General features: G+C 46.1%; 2 protein-coding genes across 2 annotated transcripts; both read left to right on the forward strand.

The window, feature by feature from the left end:
* Window positions 1–6,228: 6,228 nt before the first annotated feature.
* LOC149355432 (uncharacterized) lies at window positions 6,229–9,376 on the forward strand. The gene is made up of 3 exons (XM_089583791.1): window positions 6,229–6,990; window positions 7,662–7,858; window positions 8,909–9,376. The coding sequence occupies exons 1-3, from the start codon at window positions 6,831–6,833 to the stop codon at window positions 9,374–9,376; spliced, it is 825 nt and encodes a 274-aa protein (XP_089439917.1). The 5' UTR covers window positions 6,229–6,830.
* A 3,584-nt stretch (window positions 9,377–12,960) lies between these two features.
* LOC149355433 (uncharacterized) lies at window positions 12,961–17,244 on the forward strand. The gene is made up of 3 exons (XM_089583792.1): window positions 12,961–13,811; window positions 14,736–15,005; window positions 15,958–17,244. The coding sequence occupies exons 1-3, from the start codon at window positions 13,809–13,811 to the stop codon at window positions 15,991–15,993; spliced, it is 309 nt and encodes a 102-aa protein (XP_089439918.1). The 5' UTR covers window positions 12,961–13,808; the 3' UTR covers window positions 15,994–17,244.
* The last annotated feature ends 518 nt before the right edge of the window (window positions 17,245–17,762 follow it).

The following is a 17,762-nucleotide window of genomic DNA, read 5'->3' on the forward strand; positions in this document are numbered from 1 at the left end:
TAAGGGCAGAACCCTAAGGGTTGCCTCGTGCCACGTAAGGGGAGGCAGGGTTTGCCCCCTCTGCATTGCTTGGCAATAAATGTTTCCACCACGACTACCCCACCACCACCTGGGGATCTTTAGCCGCACTGGCTCCGCACAGCGCACGACCGCCTTTTGCGCTTCGCCTGCATTTACACGCGGCCGTCACCATCGGGTTCGACCCCGACGGCCGCCTACCTCCTCCCTCCTCGATTTTCATGACCTAGAGGGGGCGCCTCAGTCGACTCAATAGATAGAGTGCATGAATAAAAGAGCTTTACCCAACATGGAGGCTCTACGGAGGACTGCTTCTGTGGTTAGCCGTGAAAGAAACGCGCTTGCTTTGAAATTTCATGATAAACTCGGGCTTGTTTTTCGCTAGTGGAGGACTGCTTCTGTGGTTAGCCGCGAAAGAAACGCGCTTGCTTTGAAATTTCATGATAAACTCGGGCTTGTTTTTCGCTAGTGGCAGCCTCGTGAGAAGTCTCGTCACTCGACTACGTTAAGTAATAAAGGGGAGATTAGGAAAAAATTGCTGCCTGGCATTTGAAAGCATCTAGTGTGAAAGCGGAGCAGTGGACGAACGACGGGCTTTAGGTAGAATTTCAAATCTATGACACCAGCGATTAAAACTCTTACGAGCAAATGGCAAAACTAGAAGAGGAATTTGTTGCATTAAGCATTAGGCAAGCAAGGCCAAGCGATTGATATGCTGCTGGGTAGAAAAGAAGATAGAAATGTTTGTGGGTGACTGTCGCTTAAGTTTTGACTGATAAAGCTGCTGTCATTTTGTGTTTACTTTCCACATAAATTTTATGAATGATACTCTACTTTAAATATAAATGCAAATTTCTAATCGCCTGTGCAAGTTAAACAGGTCGCCTGTTTCTGCGCCCTATTTCCATCGAGCAATTAGCCGATCCTTTTGTTCTGAGTTTGTTAGGCAGTGGATGAAAGGCATGTAATGATTTCCAGGCCGCTGTAATGCAATTCTATTTGCAGGATTATAATCGATTCTTAACATCCGCTCGTATGGCAGACTGATTACGGGTATGGGGAAAAACAAAGTGCAAAAATAAAACAGATTGAAATGAATCGAAACGAAATCATAATACCACCCTTCGCTCTCCGTGGATAACGAAGAACCATATCACCGTGAGCACATTCTGTAATAAGACCTCCCATTGCAGACATAGTAACGCACAAATATCTTCGGGCTTGAAATGCCCGTAAGTCATTTGTGCTCAGCGATGTTTTTTTTTTTTTAAATAGCGTCCCGTGTTTACACAGATACTTCTGATCCGAGGAAATTATCTTTGATAGGCTCGGTGACTGAAGTGAACTGCACTGCTTGGGTCCTGCCAGCGCTCCATAACAGCGTGGAAAGCTGCTATTCCAATTTTCACTGTGTATTGCTGGCTCCCCAAAACTCACTGAATAACACTTAGCGGCTTGCCAATGTCGCTAGAGTGAATACATACACTTCTCAGTAAACGTACGTCACTCAATGACGTATGAGTCATACGACCTTCTGTTTCCCTCGTGGGCTGGAGCAACGAGCAGCGGCGGGCACCGATGTGCAGAGTTTGCAGTCAACGCCACTTGGCACTTGCGCCATGGCGTGACGGGCGCTGGGGCGTTCCTCTGCACGCGGGCTTTTCGGAAGCGCGCGTATTTTTTGCGCCAGGTATGGTCTGAATTTGTTGAGCCACAGCGCCGAGGGCAATCGCATTTACGAAATTCTAAGAACTGATATGGGTATTACTAACGACCAGCTACAAATCTCTAATTGCAACCAGGTGCCGAAATGTACTAGCAAAAAGTTAATTATTAGAAATTAATTAACCATGTTTCCCTTTATTGCTATTCACTCTAGTATTATAACGCCGCATAAGCCCCTTCATGCCTCAAAAAACCTATCCTTTAATCTTCCTGTCAGGATTCCCTGAAACACCTTGCCTTTTCAAGTGTTGGTACGGAAGCGGTGCGCCCTTGCAAGGTAGTCACATATACGCCTGTGAACATACACCCCAGTAAAGCAACAGCTACCAACCACATGGCATGGCCCTTTTCTAGTCCCCCTCCACGACATGCTTAACCGCGCAGCTAGGAGGCGCACGTGGTGGTATACAGGGTGAGTGTTTTAAGCTTTACAGATTTTGATTTAAAAACCGAGACAGATATGTCGGTGCAATCTGTTGAGCTGGACTGCGCAGCAAAGCGGGCATGCAGTGCCTCATGTGGGTAAATAATTACACGAATAATCAGGCTAAATTAACCAATAAACTAACTACTTGTTTCTTTAGGGGCAAGGCTATATTGAAAAATTGATGACCATCAACATAGAAGCTGAGCACAGTTTTATATTTTTAATAGGCAATGCGCTTTGAAGTATCGAGCGTCAAATATATGCGCACTTGAAAGCTAGTGGTGTTGACGAAAAAGTTTAGTGCTCGAAACACACGAAAAAACGAAGAGGACACCATACGCGCTAACTTACATCTCTTTTTTTGAAAGTTAGCTAGTTCAAAATGAGCGCATGTGGTGTCCTCTTGTCGAGCGCTAAATTTTTCGTCATGGTATACCAACCGGCCAAAAAGCTACCCATATTGTTGGGCTGGCTTTCCCTCATTGCATATTTACAAAATGGCGTCTCTCGCACTTATTATGCATCAGAAACAGTTGGTGTATTCGATGATGTTGAAGTTAAACTGACTTCAGTGACGATATCACGCGCAGCGACTGCTTTCTATAATTAGGTAATGCGGGAAAGCAAACTCAGCAGGCTATCAAGGGCGTATTTTTGACGTTCTATGTTTTGAACGGCACTGACGATTACGAAAATTTAAAAGCAAGGCTCACCTTCGATATTGACGGCCATCAACTTCGAAACATAACCTTGACCCCCAGAATCAAAAATAAGAAAGTTCATCACTTAATTGTAGGTTAATCGGTAGTTTAATCATTGATTAATATGAGGTACATATTGTCTGCCTGGATGTACAACCCAGCTGAACAGACTGCATAAGGGTATCTCTAACTGTTAATAAAAGTCTGTAAAGCTTTAAAAGAACCCCCTGTATGCCATACATGATGCTTCGCTATTCGCTGGGCAAAGCACCACCACCATCCAACCCACCCCCATCCTCACCCCCACCCTTAACCACTCCCCCACCCCAACCTCCATGAAGCACCTTAGTTCTGCCGCAAGGTATCGGCCTACTAAATGCAGAAATAAAGATGTTTAAAAATAAAGCCATCTACGCTGACATAGAGCTATTCCCATATGCCATGGAAACACCTGAAAATCAATAAAATATGAAGTATTGTAATCAAATCCCATAGCCCTCATCACATTACACCCACTCTGCGCTTAATAGCTTGCAATGACCGTATTGAGGAAATTACGGTCGTTCATCAGCTAGTCAGCAAAATTAAAATCCGAGCTTCCTTGGTCTTCTGGTGCAATCCAACGTAAACAGTCACATTCATAGAGGAAGTATCGAACCACTACAAGATCATTGGGGAAAACCCTCCTTCCTCAAACCTCAGCTATCACTCAACGGAGAACAAGTAAACGTTCTTCACGAAACACGAATCTCGTCACAGGAATGATGATCTTCACTATCAGATGGCGTAAAAATAGCTTACTGAAACAGCTCAGCGCTCGCTGTACGAGAGGTCATAGCAGACGCAGAACGCATTCTGTACACGCGCTGCCACTACCTCTCCCTATTTTTGGCCGCCACGTTGGCTCAGTGGTTATGGCACTCGGCTGCTGACCCGAAAGACGGGAGTTCGATCCCGGCCGCGGCGGTCGATTTTCGACGTAGGCGAAATTCTAGAGACCCGTGTACTGAGCGATGTTAGCGCTCGTTAGAGAACCCCAGGTGGCCGAAATTTCCATAGCCCTTCACTACGGCGTCCCTCATAGCCTGAATCGCTTTGGGACGTTACACCGTTATAAACCAAACCAAATCCCCCCTTTTCTAACACCATTAGATTTTCCTCTGGATTGGTTTTCGCTTTCGGGGTACTTTTAATGAGCGCTATTTAATGGACCAAGCATTCCTCCTCAACGGTACTAGTTTGGGTCTAAGTGAAATTTCATTTAATTTATTGTACCCTCAGGGTCAAATGTGTTGAAGAGGAGATTGGTTACAAGAGAAAACACACACACACACACACACACACACACACACACACACACACACACACACACACACACACACACACACACACACACACACACACACACACACACACACGCACGCACGCACGCACGCACGCACGCGCACACACACACACACGCACACGCACACACGCACGCCCGCACGTGCGCCGCCGCCGCCGCGGTGGCTCAGTGGCTATGGTGCTCGGCTGCGAAAGACGCGGGTTCGATCCCGGCCGCGGTGGTTGAATTTCTTTGGAGGAGAAATTCGAGGCCCGTGTACTGTGCGATGTCAGTGCACGTTAAAGAACCCCAGGTGGTCGAAATTTCCGGAGCCCTCCACTACGGCGTCTCTCATAGCCTTAGTCGCTTTGGGACGTTAAACCCCATAAACCAACCAACCAAACCAACCAAATAAAACCAAACCAACCCAACCAAACCAGAACCCTAGGTGGTCGAAATTTCCGGAGCCCTCCACTACGGCGTCTCTCATAGCCTTAGTCGCTTTGGGACGTTAAACCCCATAAACCAACCAACCAAACCAAACCAGACCAGACCGACCCCCCCCCACACACACACGCACACACACACGCACGCACGCGCGCACACACACACACACACACACACACAACGCGCACGCACGCACGCGCACACACACGTGTACACGTGTCCCGATAGTACACGTGTGTGTACTATCGGGAGCAAAAATAACAGACCCCTGCCGGCGCGTGCCGATCCGCGCCAAACTGCATGCGAGCGCCGCCTGACGAAGCACTCCTGGTGCCGAGACGCAATGTGCGCCATGCGCCGGTCTCGACACCAGGAGTGCTTCGTCAGGCGACGCTCGAATGCAGTTTGGCGCGGATCGGCACGCGCCGGCAGGGGTCTGTTATTCTTGCTCCCGACAGTACGTACAGGTGCCGTCAAAAGTAAATGGAAGGCAATATTAACGAAAAAATTTAATCATTGCCCGCTCAATTTATGCATCCTTGAATACATATGTGCGGACTAATTTTGATTGTGCGAATTGCACTGTGCACCAACAAACATGGATCATTATGCTTTAGATTTAAAGAAATTAAAATTTTTTGACAAAGACGCCTTCCATTTACTTTTGACGGTGACTGTACAGCTGCAACGGAAAAGATTAGCCAAGTGACTCATGACCGGAGCGGAAAAATTGCGAGACGCGGCGCTATTGTTGCCGTATGCGCAGATAGCGAGAGTAGAGAGTTTTAGCTGAGCGTTTTTACGGCCAGCGGAGCGGAGCGGACGAGCGCGGACGCCACTGCGCATGCGCACATCGCTGGGCCGGCCAGCGTTTTTACGGAGCGAAGCTTACGCCCGCTGGGAAGCCCTCTCCAGCGGAGCGATGGGCAGCGCGCGAGCGTGCGTAAGAGCGCGCGGGCGTGTATGGGTATTCAAGATGGCAGCCGTCAACACAAGCACCGGCGCTGCTGCGTTGTCGACGGCGACCACAGCTCAGGCCCGTTTACAAGCTAAGAAAGCGCGGAGATGTTTCACAACTGAGGAAGACTTGTGTCTTTTGCGGGAGGTGGCAGCGACCAGGCCGTTTGGAGATGACCATAAGTGGATCGAAGTTGTGCGCATCGTGAACCACGCGGTGGGCCGCGAACTTACTCTGCGTGGAGCAAAAGACCGCGTGGATTTACTAATCGGATACTGGCGACGGCAGGACGCCAAGAACCTGAAAAAGTGAGTTTTATTTCTGCACAACTAAATGCCGGGCACACTGATAGGTAGTCGTTAATTAACGTGCATGCTGTTTTCACATTATTCAGGTCTGGTACTGAAGAGCAATACGCGGAGAAAGAGCAGATACTCCAAGACCTCTCCGACTACGTTCGGACAATCAATTATGAGCCGAGGATAGCCCCAAGAAGTGGGGGCATTATGAACAGAAAACGGCCCGCAACAGCTGAGTGTTCAGTTTCCGTGTCCCTAAAGCCCGAGTCACACTGCAGGAACACAACAACGACATGAACCAAACATGTTCGCAAACGAGCCGTCAACAAGTCGCCCAACCAACTCGTCCCACAACTTCTTGTCACACTGCACGAACGGCAGGGAAACGAGACAGGTTGCTGGGATGTTCCCTCGGTTTGACAGCTTCCGGGAACCGGAACAACAAACAAACAGCGTTCGTGGACCCTGTTGGCGCTGTTCGCCGGCCGGGCGAATTTCCTGGCGACACCGCACGAACAAACCAAGCACTTTGCGGTGCTTCACCGCTTTTGTGCCTTTCGTGCTTGGAAACGTCGTTTTCGAAGTGCAAACATGGGCATTTTTTTCAGAAGGTCGTGGTTTTTTTTCGTCGCAATGGTATCTGCCGCGTACGGCGTCTTGCAGGCGGGCGCATGCGGACGGGGAGGCTGCCGTGGCAACCACCGGCTGGCGGATGCCACCGCCGTGGAGAAGCACATTTCCCCGTCGCATTCTTGTGAGCAGTGACGAATGCGGCTTTGTAGGGAGCCAAAAGGAATGTCTTGTGCCGTGTGTAGAGCCTACCTCGGCCGCGAGCACTAGCAGTTTCTTGACGGGGTTGTGCGCGAGATAGCACCACTCGAGCATCTAGCAGCCGCGACAGCAGACGAGTGTGCCACTTGCTCCCGCAAACATGCTGCCGTCGTTCTCCAGCCGCCAGGAAACTGACTTGATCGGGATGGTTGAAGAGAGGAGATATTTATGGGACATCACGGACCCAAAATACCATCGGCGTGATTGGAAAGAGTCCGCTTATCAAGAGATCGCTACCAAATTGGGACCGGACTTCACAGGTGAGCGCGAGTTACCTGTCCTGCTACTTTTGAACGTGAGATGAACAAGAAAGCAGCGCTGTAACCCCCCCCCCCCCCCCCCTATGAAATAGCAATCAGAATAATTTAACTGAGTTCCAGTTTCATTGCAAGAATGATATGTATAATTATGCATTTTTTCACTCTGACAGGGTGGAACAAAGTTAATGAATCTGTCAAGATTGTGGCGTGATTTGTACTGATGTGTACTTAAGGTGACACGTCTCCAATTATTCTTCAATTGGGCAAAAAGCCGGCCGGGGTGGCAATGCATCGTGGAACAGCAGCGCAAAATACGGAATGAATGCATTGAAGTAGACACAGGACGCAAAAAGCAAACGCATGTAGCCCCTGTTTAATTCTGTGTGTTGCGTTTTTTGCGCTGGTCTTGCACATTTATCAAGCTGGTTACAATTGTAATTGTTCAGTTTTGCCTTGTATCGTACCATTTCTGATTCGTATTTTTGGCATGATACGATTTTTTTTAGCCCTCTTATTTTTTTTCTAATGTAAATGTGCAGACCCCACTCTGCTACAACTGGAACCTGTAGTTAGCAGTACTGTAGATAAACAAAATTAGGTGTGGTGTCGGCTGGCCATCATTGTGTCTATTCTTCAAGATTTCTAAAGAGGTGATGCCTTATTTTTTGCAGCCGCAGCAGTCAAGGCGAGGTTTTCAAACCTGCGCTCGCAATTCCAGCGCGAAAACCGAAAAGTTAAAGCGAGCGAAAAATCAGGAGCCGGACAGGAGGATATCTATGTGCCACGATGGGTCCACTACGCGGAACTCCTATTTCTGCTGAGTGGATGCCCGAAGCGTGACAGTCGGTCAAATATGGCATCGGCAAATGTAAGTCACAACTTTGCGCTTCAGTGAAGCCAGTTTTCTTGGGCACTGCACTCTGCCTGGGAAATAAACACTTTCCATTTTTGTGCATGGATGTCTAGGCGTGCCTCTTCCACTCAGTCCCTTTATTTGGTAATGTTATTCCTCTTCAGCGACATTCTGTGAATAGCGTACCTACTATATTGTAGCTTATTTTCGCTTAATAAAAGAGCCCTACATTCATTGTGTACAGGCCCAGCTGTAGAAATAGTTCGAAACTTTTTATGTTGGCAATCTTTTTCATTGCGACAACTTAAGTTTGATGGCCCATATTTCCTACAAAATCAAGCATGATTTCATTTATTTCTGCATTACTTACCTTTCTAGGAATATAGCATATTATTTACATGTGGTTTCCCTATCCACTACAAGATCTAGAGCTAACTATTTAATAAAGGTCAGGTAGCCACATATTGCAACCCTGTGTAAGGTGTAAGGTAAGGTAACCCTGTGTAAGGTAACCCTGTGTAAGGTAAGGCTACCAATCTCTTGTAGCAACTGCACAACAAAGTACCAGTTTGTTTGTCTTTAGTAAAACTGAAGATTTTTTTATCCTCTCTATAATCTTAATCAATGCCAGAAATTGTTGACATTGTGCGGATTAATTTGCGTTATTCTGTTATACTGTTTATTTTAATAATGCTGTATTTTCAGAGCCTCTTTCATTTTCCTATTCTGCTGTATTTATTTTGAAAATTGTTTTGCTTGCTACTGAATAATATGGTAACACCTTAAATTTTTTTTTCACTGCACTGTGCAAACATTCTAAAAGTGTTTTGTCATGTGTTTTTCCCGCTCTGCCTCTGGTGTCACAATATGTAATCCGGGTTGTAGGTCTCATCAAGAGGCATACTTCGTCTCCGTTCTTTAGCCCATCCTTTTGGCCGTATTGTATAATATGGTGATATAAAATAAATACTTCCACTACTAGCCCAAACAAAAATAAACAATTCAGCAAGCTGGAAGGAATAGAATGAAAGTGAAACTCTGCGCTATTTCTGCTTTATTTCACAGTCGCAGGTTGAAAAAGAGAATGAAGAGGCCGGATCAACAGAGAGTGCTCAGTTGTGCTTCGATGAGACGCAGCAGCCTGTTGACAACATAGAAGATGAGACAGTAGGCACTGCGGTCATGGTGAACGATGGGCCTGCAGACAACGGCTGCACTTCGAGGGGCGCTTCAGCCACTCCACCCATTGTTCATCGGAGAGAGCCTGCCAAAAGAAAGCAGGAGGAAAGTTGTGGCAGCGAAAAGAAGCTACTTCTAGAAGCAGCAGTGCATGCTTTAAATAAGTCTGCGAGTGCCGCTCGGCAAAAAGATGAGTGCGACGATTTTGCTGCAACTATGGCCAATGCACTGCGGCAGGTGCCTGAAGGGCCGCACAGACAAATGGCCTACTTAGCAGGATATAATGCCATTGTAAAGTATAGCATGGCACTTCATAACACACAAGTAGAAGTTATACAGGAAGCAGATGAATGATTAGGGACGTAGGCTGAGTGCAGACTCAAACAAAATTCACATGTGCCTAATTTAATACGGTGTTGTGTGTTATAATTGTTCTGCAACCGAAATTAAAATTGAAGTAATGTCATCAGATGTTATGGTATGTCATTTTGTTGTGTGAAGTGAGTCATTTTTATGTCAGTGCATGTCGTATGTGTGTAATTTATGTAAATTCAACAGAGGTGTGGAAGAAGCATGCAGTGCTTTGGGACAATGTGTATTATTTTACCCATCTTTGATTTCCTTTTGTGATGTTAGTATAGAGATAGTGATTTTGTAAGTCTCTTTTCATGAAATGCAAAGCAGATACTTAGTTTACATAGCCTTGTACCAAAAGATTATTCTTGGAGATGATTAATTTTTGCCCATCTTGTTGTGCTACTGTTGCAGCCAGGGCAACGCAGCTTACTCAACCAACTTTCCTGCCATAAGCATGCCTCCCTAAGCTGTGCTCTGTTTTCTGAATAAACCAATAGTTAAAAAAACATACTTTGAGCATTGCATAAAGCTACATTTCCACTACACTGCATGGTGAATGAAGAGCAAAAAAGTGGAGCAAACGCATCATAGTCAGGCTGTCAAGGCACAACAAGAACGTGCAACTTACGCCTTCATTGTGGCAGAAGCTCCTGATTAGGCAACGAGGCGCCACTGCCAGCTGACCTGTCCTTCGTTCACAAAGTACTCCGTGTACGTATCCCGGACAGCCTTGGCATTGACGGAGTGGTTGCTTCCAACTCTTGGGAGCTGGCTCATGGCTCCAGATGGGCTCACACCATCCCTCCAAGAGCCATTGCGTACGTGCCCTATGTATCAGATAGCAGCACCATACATGCGAAAAATTAACTCTTGGTTATAATAATAGATTTGTATCAGTCAAGAGAGAGGCCCATAGGCTTGAACGTTTCATGAAAAGCCTTGCAGAAATTTTCTCTGAGCCTGTGATCGTCAAGCCATAAGTGCTCTTGTAATCATTTTAGTGTGTGCCACATGCACTGCATTAGATAGCTCTGTGTTTCAGGCTTTCACATCATGTACAGCAGTTTCAAAACACACATACCTGTCAAAACGTCCTCTACATCCACACTGTCTTGAGGGGTGTAAAGTTGCCGAGTGGTTTTCTTCGAGCGTAAGTAATTGTGCAGTGCTAGTGTAGCAAACACAATGTCTTCCGCTCGCTCAGGAGAGTGTCGAAGTGGGGCGCGGAAAATTTGCCAGCGGTTTGCAAGCACTCCAAAAGCATTTTCCGCTGTCCGTCGAGCGCGGGAAAGTCTGAAAGGGATCGCAAAAATAGAAATAAGGCAACGCTGACTGGTGGTCTGCTACCAAGTTCTGAAGTTGTTTGCAAGCATTCATGGGTACTTATTCATGTTGAATAAAAGTTTTGTTATTAATCTACTCCTTTTGTTATTTTCATGTCATCCAAAATAGTATTTGAAGCAAGGCAAGCAGACATTCATGACAAGTCACACAACTGCATAAAACTTAGTGCTGGGTGAATGAATCGCTACGTGACTTTTTTTGCGCTGAGCGTGTGCATTAGTTGTGATATTAGTAGCATTGGTTAAATGGCAAGCTAAACTTCAGTACTGTGCTTACCTGTAATTAAAAATTCTTTTCTCCTTGGTCAGCTCACCAGCAGGATATGGCCTCATTAAGTAGTGTTTTAGGCCAAAACCCTCATCACCCACGATGACATATGGTGCTGTCCTTTTCGAGAGCGGCAGGACTTCAGCACAGGGCAGCGGTGATGGCTGCACCTCCAAGGCCTTTTTCATCTCGCATTCGCTCCAGACTCCGCTGTCATTTAGTCGGCCATTACGGCCAACATCAGCAAACACAAAATTTAGCTCCGCATCCACCAGTGCCATAAGCACAATGCTAAAGAATCCCTTGTAGTTTCGGTACTGCGCACCGGAGTTGGCTGGTGGATTTATAGCTATGTGCTTCCCATCCAGAGCTCCGATGCAGTGTGGAAATTGCCATAAGTCTTGAAAGCCCTGTGCTATGGCTTTCCACTCCTCGGGGCGGCTAGGAACCTGTAAGAGACATTTTGCTGGTCGTTCATATTCCACAGCAGAATTCTCAGCTGTGGGACACAGTGAATAAGTCTAGCGGTTCAATTTTTCTGCCTGCCACCTGGAAGGTCGGTGGAGATTGGTTGCTTTATTAAAGCCAAGTGAGGTCCCATAAGCGCCACGCCTACAAGTGATCAAGTTGAACCTTTTTGAGCTGACAAACCACAGAGGATGCCGCTACACTTTTATGATTTCTTATTACCTCTACTAATAAGTGTATTGAAGTGTAAGGTTAGATAATTATTTGGAATGGCAGAATTTTAACTTTGGATTAAATTATCACAAAAATATATCAATACACTAACAAATTGCTCCATATAAAATTTTGATCAAATTATTCTGTATAACCAAAACATCTCATGTAGATTAATTTCAAAACAATACCAGATGATCTTTTTAACGTTCACAGATTTTTATTTTCAGAAACTGTGACAGCTACGTCAGTGCTGTTTGTTTAAGTGGACTGTACAGCAAGGCAGGCATGTACGTGATAGACCCCAATAATTATTTGCCTAAAAAAACAATAAAATTCTTATTTTTACTTTATGAGAAGAGATTATGTTGCAGAATTGAAGGCCGTCAACATGTATAGTGAGCCCAGTATATTTTCTTTATCGGCAATGTGGTTCAAAATATGAAACGCCAAAAAATACGCACCTCAAAGCTATTGAATTGGCTTTCCCACGTTGCACATTTATAAAATGGGGGCGATAGCATTTTGAATGCTGCAAATAGAGACACACTTTGTGTATCTTACAGCGTAGAACCAGTTAACAGGATTTCGGTGGCAGTACTACGCACAGTGACTTAGTATAGGCAACTGACACAGCTTTGAAATGCACAATTTTGACTTTCTAAGCTCTCCTGTCTTGTCCCTGTCCTTTTATTCCCGCTAGCACTAATAAAACCACTAATAATATTAATTCTGAAACTTTGAAGCACATTTCCGATAAAACTGCAAAAACTGCACATCTTCGACGTTGACGGCCTTGACTCTTGCCCCCCAAAAATCTCTTGCCCCCCAAAAATCAAAACTAGAAAGTTGATGAGTTCATTTTAGCTACAGAATTAATCTCCAAAGAACGCACCGACGTGTCACTCAGTTCTTAAAACAAAAAATTGTTTAGAAGTCACACTGTATAGTCTCACTTCAGTCGCAGAGCCGACAAATTGCACCATTTACATACCTTCAAGAAATCCTCCTTGAGTTCGGCATATATGGCCTTGCACACATCTTGCACAATCCCAGAGACTGTGTTGTGTTTCCTTCTGAACTGCCACTGTATGGACATTTGACTGTCTCCTGAAAACGAGGTCAAAGATCAACAAATTAGCTGAGATGTATTCATAGAACAGATAGATAAGGACAGAACACACGCAAAATTAGTTTTGCGCTCATGCCTACTCATGCCACAAGCGGGCACATCGCTTTGGGAGTGTGCACTTCACGTACACTACATACGGCAGCGAACGAGGCTACCTCAGAGAAGAAGCTTTCGTAGCGATCTCCCGAGCATAAGAAACTGCGGCGGACAAAAAATTTTAAGCTAGGAGCTCACCTGTGGCGATGTAGCGCAGTCCAATGGCCAGTCGTTCTGCAGCAGGAATGGCAAGGCGGAAATTCGTGTCCTTTTTTTCGATTGCTGGTCTCACTCGGGCTAAAAGTTCTTCGAACGAGCTGGTGTCCATACGTATCCAGCGGCGGTACCCCTCCGCATCTTCTAGGGCCAACTCTCGCATCAAGTTTTCGAAAGCGCCCTGCTCAGGCGCCCTTCGCAGCCAGCCCATCATCCATTTGGAGCGCGGTTTCTTCTGGGGTGGCGGCTCGTCGTCCGAGTCAGAATCGACGGCGCAGTATAGCAGCAAGGATGCTGCTGCAGCAGCCGCGCACGGCGATACTTCCTCCGACATTCTGCAAAACCACAAGCAGCTACGGCAGCGCAAGGTATCGAAAATTTCCGCGGCTGTACACACGCAGCGATCGCGCACGGAAGAGAGCGCGCGAGCAAAGGCAGAGAGGTGGCGGGGAGTGCGCCGGAACTGGTTTTTCTGGTGTGACAGGGAGTTGCTGAACAAGTGGCGCACATGTGGCCGACACATGTCGGCGGGAGACGGCGACACGTTTCCCCACTGTTCGTGTTGACGCGGTGTGACAGGATCGCCAACCCGACGAAAACACTGTTTTGTCGGGCGGGTTGGCGGACTGTTTCCTCAGTGTGACTCGGCCTTAACGGGTCCACGGGAAGGTGCGACTTTGGTGCAGGAAACGACTGGCTGCAGCAGTAATCCTAGCGTGGCTGCCGACCGAAGTTGCGAAATTGAATCAACGCATGGTAAGTCTTACCATGTGTGTGTCTAACCTTGCATGTTCTAGGTTTTGATTTTCTCTGCTGAAATATAAAAACGCTTATGAGTGGTAATTGTTGCGGGTATTCTGTGCACTGTAAATACGTTCGATTCGTCAGAGCAGTCGAGTGCCTGAGCTTTTTATACTGAAAGTCTTTAGGGCTCACTTCACTCATCATTACTGTGGATGTCCTTACTGTTTTTTTGCTTTGGCTGCGAGCCTCCAAAAATAACCCGTGCAAAAATTGGCAGATCAAACTGCGTTGATTTTTTCAGTTTGCGTGCTGTCTAGAATGGCTCGTAAATAAAACAGCACAAACAGAAAAAGGCAATTGACGCGAAATGAGAGAAAGCTTATGCAGTCTTTCAAAACCGAGTCGATCATCGTCAGTGCCGCGCGGCCGGCCTCGGATGAATGATAAAAAAAAATACATTTCTCGATGAAGCAGCAGCAGGAATGAAAAGCCGTACTCACATGTTATAAAGCGTGAAACACGATTGCGGGCTGCCGTACTGTGGTTGTGGAAAGTGGCTTCGCTTACTTTATAACAAAGCAAGCCCACCGCCTAAGAAAAGGCGCTGCGCATCGTTTCGGGTTTCGGTTACCGCATGATTTGTATGGTGACTCCTAAAGACTTAAGCCCGATAAGTAATTTAGTTCCGTGGGTTCCTTTAGAGGGAACTTAGCATGCTTAATAACTGAAAGTAAACCACAGCGTCAGGAGTTCGCAGAGCGAAGGGCGACGATTGGCAACCATAATAACGCTGATTTTAATGTGGGCTCAACTAATTATGCAAATACTGAGGTTTGTAAGAATTAACAGACGATATACATTACTTATCTGTGCGAATGAAAAGCGGCTCCTAGGAAGGCTGCTACATTTTTGTGTCTACCTTTCTTTACACGTTAGAACCACAATCCCCGGCTGCTCAGCTGCTCCTCAATATGTACGAGCCGGATCCTCCAGAGACCTCGGCTGCTGCAGCTGCTGGTGGTGGTGGCGACCGCTATGAGCAACATGTGCAGGGACAAGTGCATAACCAGCACTCTGCAAATGTTAGTCCAGAGCAGCAACACATCCCCGCCGGGCGAACGCAGCCCCAGCCCACAAATGGAACGGACCAAGGAGGAGAGCGCCAGCCTGCAGCTAGGCGACAAGCTCTTTCCGTCGCCACTAGAGGTAGTATTTGAAGGCATATTTTAACAGTGCAAACACTAAGGATTCACTGAGTTGAAACGCCGTTGTATGATAGTTTGATATGCGGTTGTACTAGAACTTGACAAGTGTACATCACCTTGGCAGGTGACAGCAGAATTATTGATTGGTCGCAATGCACCACTGTACCAGGAGTTGTATGATGACTCCTATGCAGCGCTTCATTAATGTGTAATATAACATACAATTATTATATAAATATTAAGGATGTAAATAATTATATCGGCTAAATAGGGTGCTAAATGACTATCAAGGCTAATTATTTATTGCCAGGGCAGCTACGACCTAGCATGTCTTACGATGGTATCGTAGGATATATGTAATCATAATTAAGCACCGCCTGTGAATTTTTCATTCAGTGCGCTATCACCACAAAAATCTTTGTACCGCTCAAATTGAACATATTCACTACCTTTTTAGAAGTCACATTGCTCTAACATACCGCCGATCGCCGAACGCGCGTTTGTCTTTTTCCTGCCCATTGTGGTCTTGACATGCAGGGTGGATGAAAAAAAACAAAGAACACTCGTCATTGTCTTTCACACGGTCAAGAAACTTCTCTTTCCGCCTGTACATTGCAATATGGCGTGTATAGGACCCCAAAAACTTACCGAAAGAAAAGATGCCTTCATTAATATTCTGCCAATTAGTACACAGGCTACACTGCAAGAGGAACTCTGTTAGACAACAAAAATGGCACACAAGCAGAAACACAGGGGTCATAAACTGTTTACTGTCCTCGCAACAGTCCTTTTTATTTTTTATACAACGTGTATTGCGGTACCCGTTCTGTATACAAAGTCCCGCTTAGCCGCAAATACGTCTGATAGAAACATGTATTTGTGACTATTTTGCTGCAGTGGAGAAGCTCAACTGAATTTAAGGTTGATAAAAAACTGCTTGTCTGTTTTTGCAGGAACCCGGGGGTTACAGAGCATCGGGCTTCAGCTGATCACTATGCGAGAAAGAAACGACTATGAGCTACGCATAAAAGCGCAAGAAATTGAAAAACAAAAAATTGAAAATGAAGCACGGCGGCTCGCTCTAGAGGAGCGCAGGTTGGACTTGGAGGAGAGAAAGCATGAGCTTGAAGTGAGACGTTATAATAGAGAACACGAGAATCTGCTTGAGAACGTACAGAGGATGTTCAACGAACAGACTCAAGCAATCTTTGATTTCTTCAGCGCAAACCGCGCATGACATGAATACCCAGAAAACTGTCCTGGCAAAGTGTTGTACATCTTGTGCTTGAATAAAACGCATTTCAGAAAGATGTGTGAATGGCAAAACTACCGAGGAGTAAGGTAAGTTTCTAGATCTGGTGGATCAAGGCCGAAGTAATGCGATACCTGGGCACCATACAAACATGTATGACAGTTTGCCAAAAGCGCACTAGCTTTATAGATACGCGGCACGTTCTGGCGGTACAGCTTTTGATTTTTCTTAAAGTCAACAAAGGCGAACAGTCCTGCAATTTTTCCAAATCCCCACTCCACGGCTTGTCTTACGCTGCTCATAGCTTTGTTGAGCGCGCGCTGCTCCGGGGTGAGGGACACACCACCATATGGCTTCAGCAAAAGAGGTCGCAGTGGGTAGGCGGGGTCACCATAAATGCAGAAGTTGCGCCCTTGAACGAGCCTTTCTAGCTTCGAATATACGTTGCTGATCCCGAAGTTACCTAAAAGCAGAAGTGAATTATAAATGATCAGTACCCGTTTTGAAGCAGCTGGTATGGGAGGAGAAAACAATGTGCAACATCGCATTATTGCACTTAACACTATTCCTTGGTTTCAACTGTTCGTTATTACTCACCAGCGTCATGCTTGCTGCCCGGGTATGATCCATCCAACTGGCAAATGATTCCATTGGGGCACATTATGGATTGGTATTTCAAGGCATGAAACCGCTTGTGCCCACTAAAGTAAAGTTTCTGATTTCTTGATGGCCGGCATATTGCCCTTGCTGTACCGTCGATGAAACCCCAGCAGTTTGTCAGCGGGGCACCTTTGGCGTGGACGGCCTGAAAATTTTAAGTGAAATTTTAAGTGTAAATTTGTAATTGCAAATGACAAACTTGACATTGATTCTGCTGTAATTGCGACTTACCTGCGAGAATTTCTCCAGAGTGTCGAGATTGAGCCAAGAATGGTTATTTACATCGTCAAGCAAGTGAAAAAACCGCTCTTCGATGTGGCGTAGAACTTCGTTCGTCAGTTACGATATCGTTGAACTGTGTCGCCCAAAAAGATCTTCAAGATCACACAGCCGGTTGGGATATGCTAGCCGTCGTAGGGTAATGCAGAGAGCTTCATCTGCGGGAACCACAACCCTTTGCGCAGTTACGACCTTTTCGGGTATGTGCAAGGCCCTCTGAAGTCTGCCTATATGCTCCTTCTCGAAACGAAAATACGTCCTAAAGACGCCATCGTCCATAGCATCAATGTTCAAAAGTCCGTGCACTGAAAGTGGCTCTCGTCGTGTCTCGCCAAATACCTCCAGGCACAACACATCTCCAATCTCGGTCCAGGTCAGTTGCGACAGCAGCAGCGGGTCCTGTAGTATGCTCTTCGGCATGATGCTAACAGCAGTAGCAGCCGCCAATTCGCGAATGCGCGCGAAAACAGCTATCTTGTTTTGTTTCGGCTTGATTTGACTAGCTCTGGCGAACATAATCTCTTTAACAGACTGCGCTTTTGTACATCTAAAACGCAACACTTACCA

The sequence above is a fragment of the Amblyomma mixtum genome, chromosome 3 (genome assembly GCF_055824585.1).
Source record: "Amblyomma mixtum isolate Tamu chromosome 3, ASM5582458v1, whole genome shotgun sequence".
Taxonomy (NCBI): Eukaryota; Metazoa; Arthropoda; class Arachnida; order Ixodida; family Ixodidae; genus Amblyomma; species Amblyomma mixtum.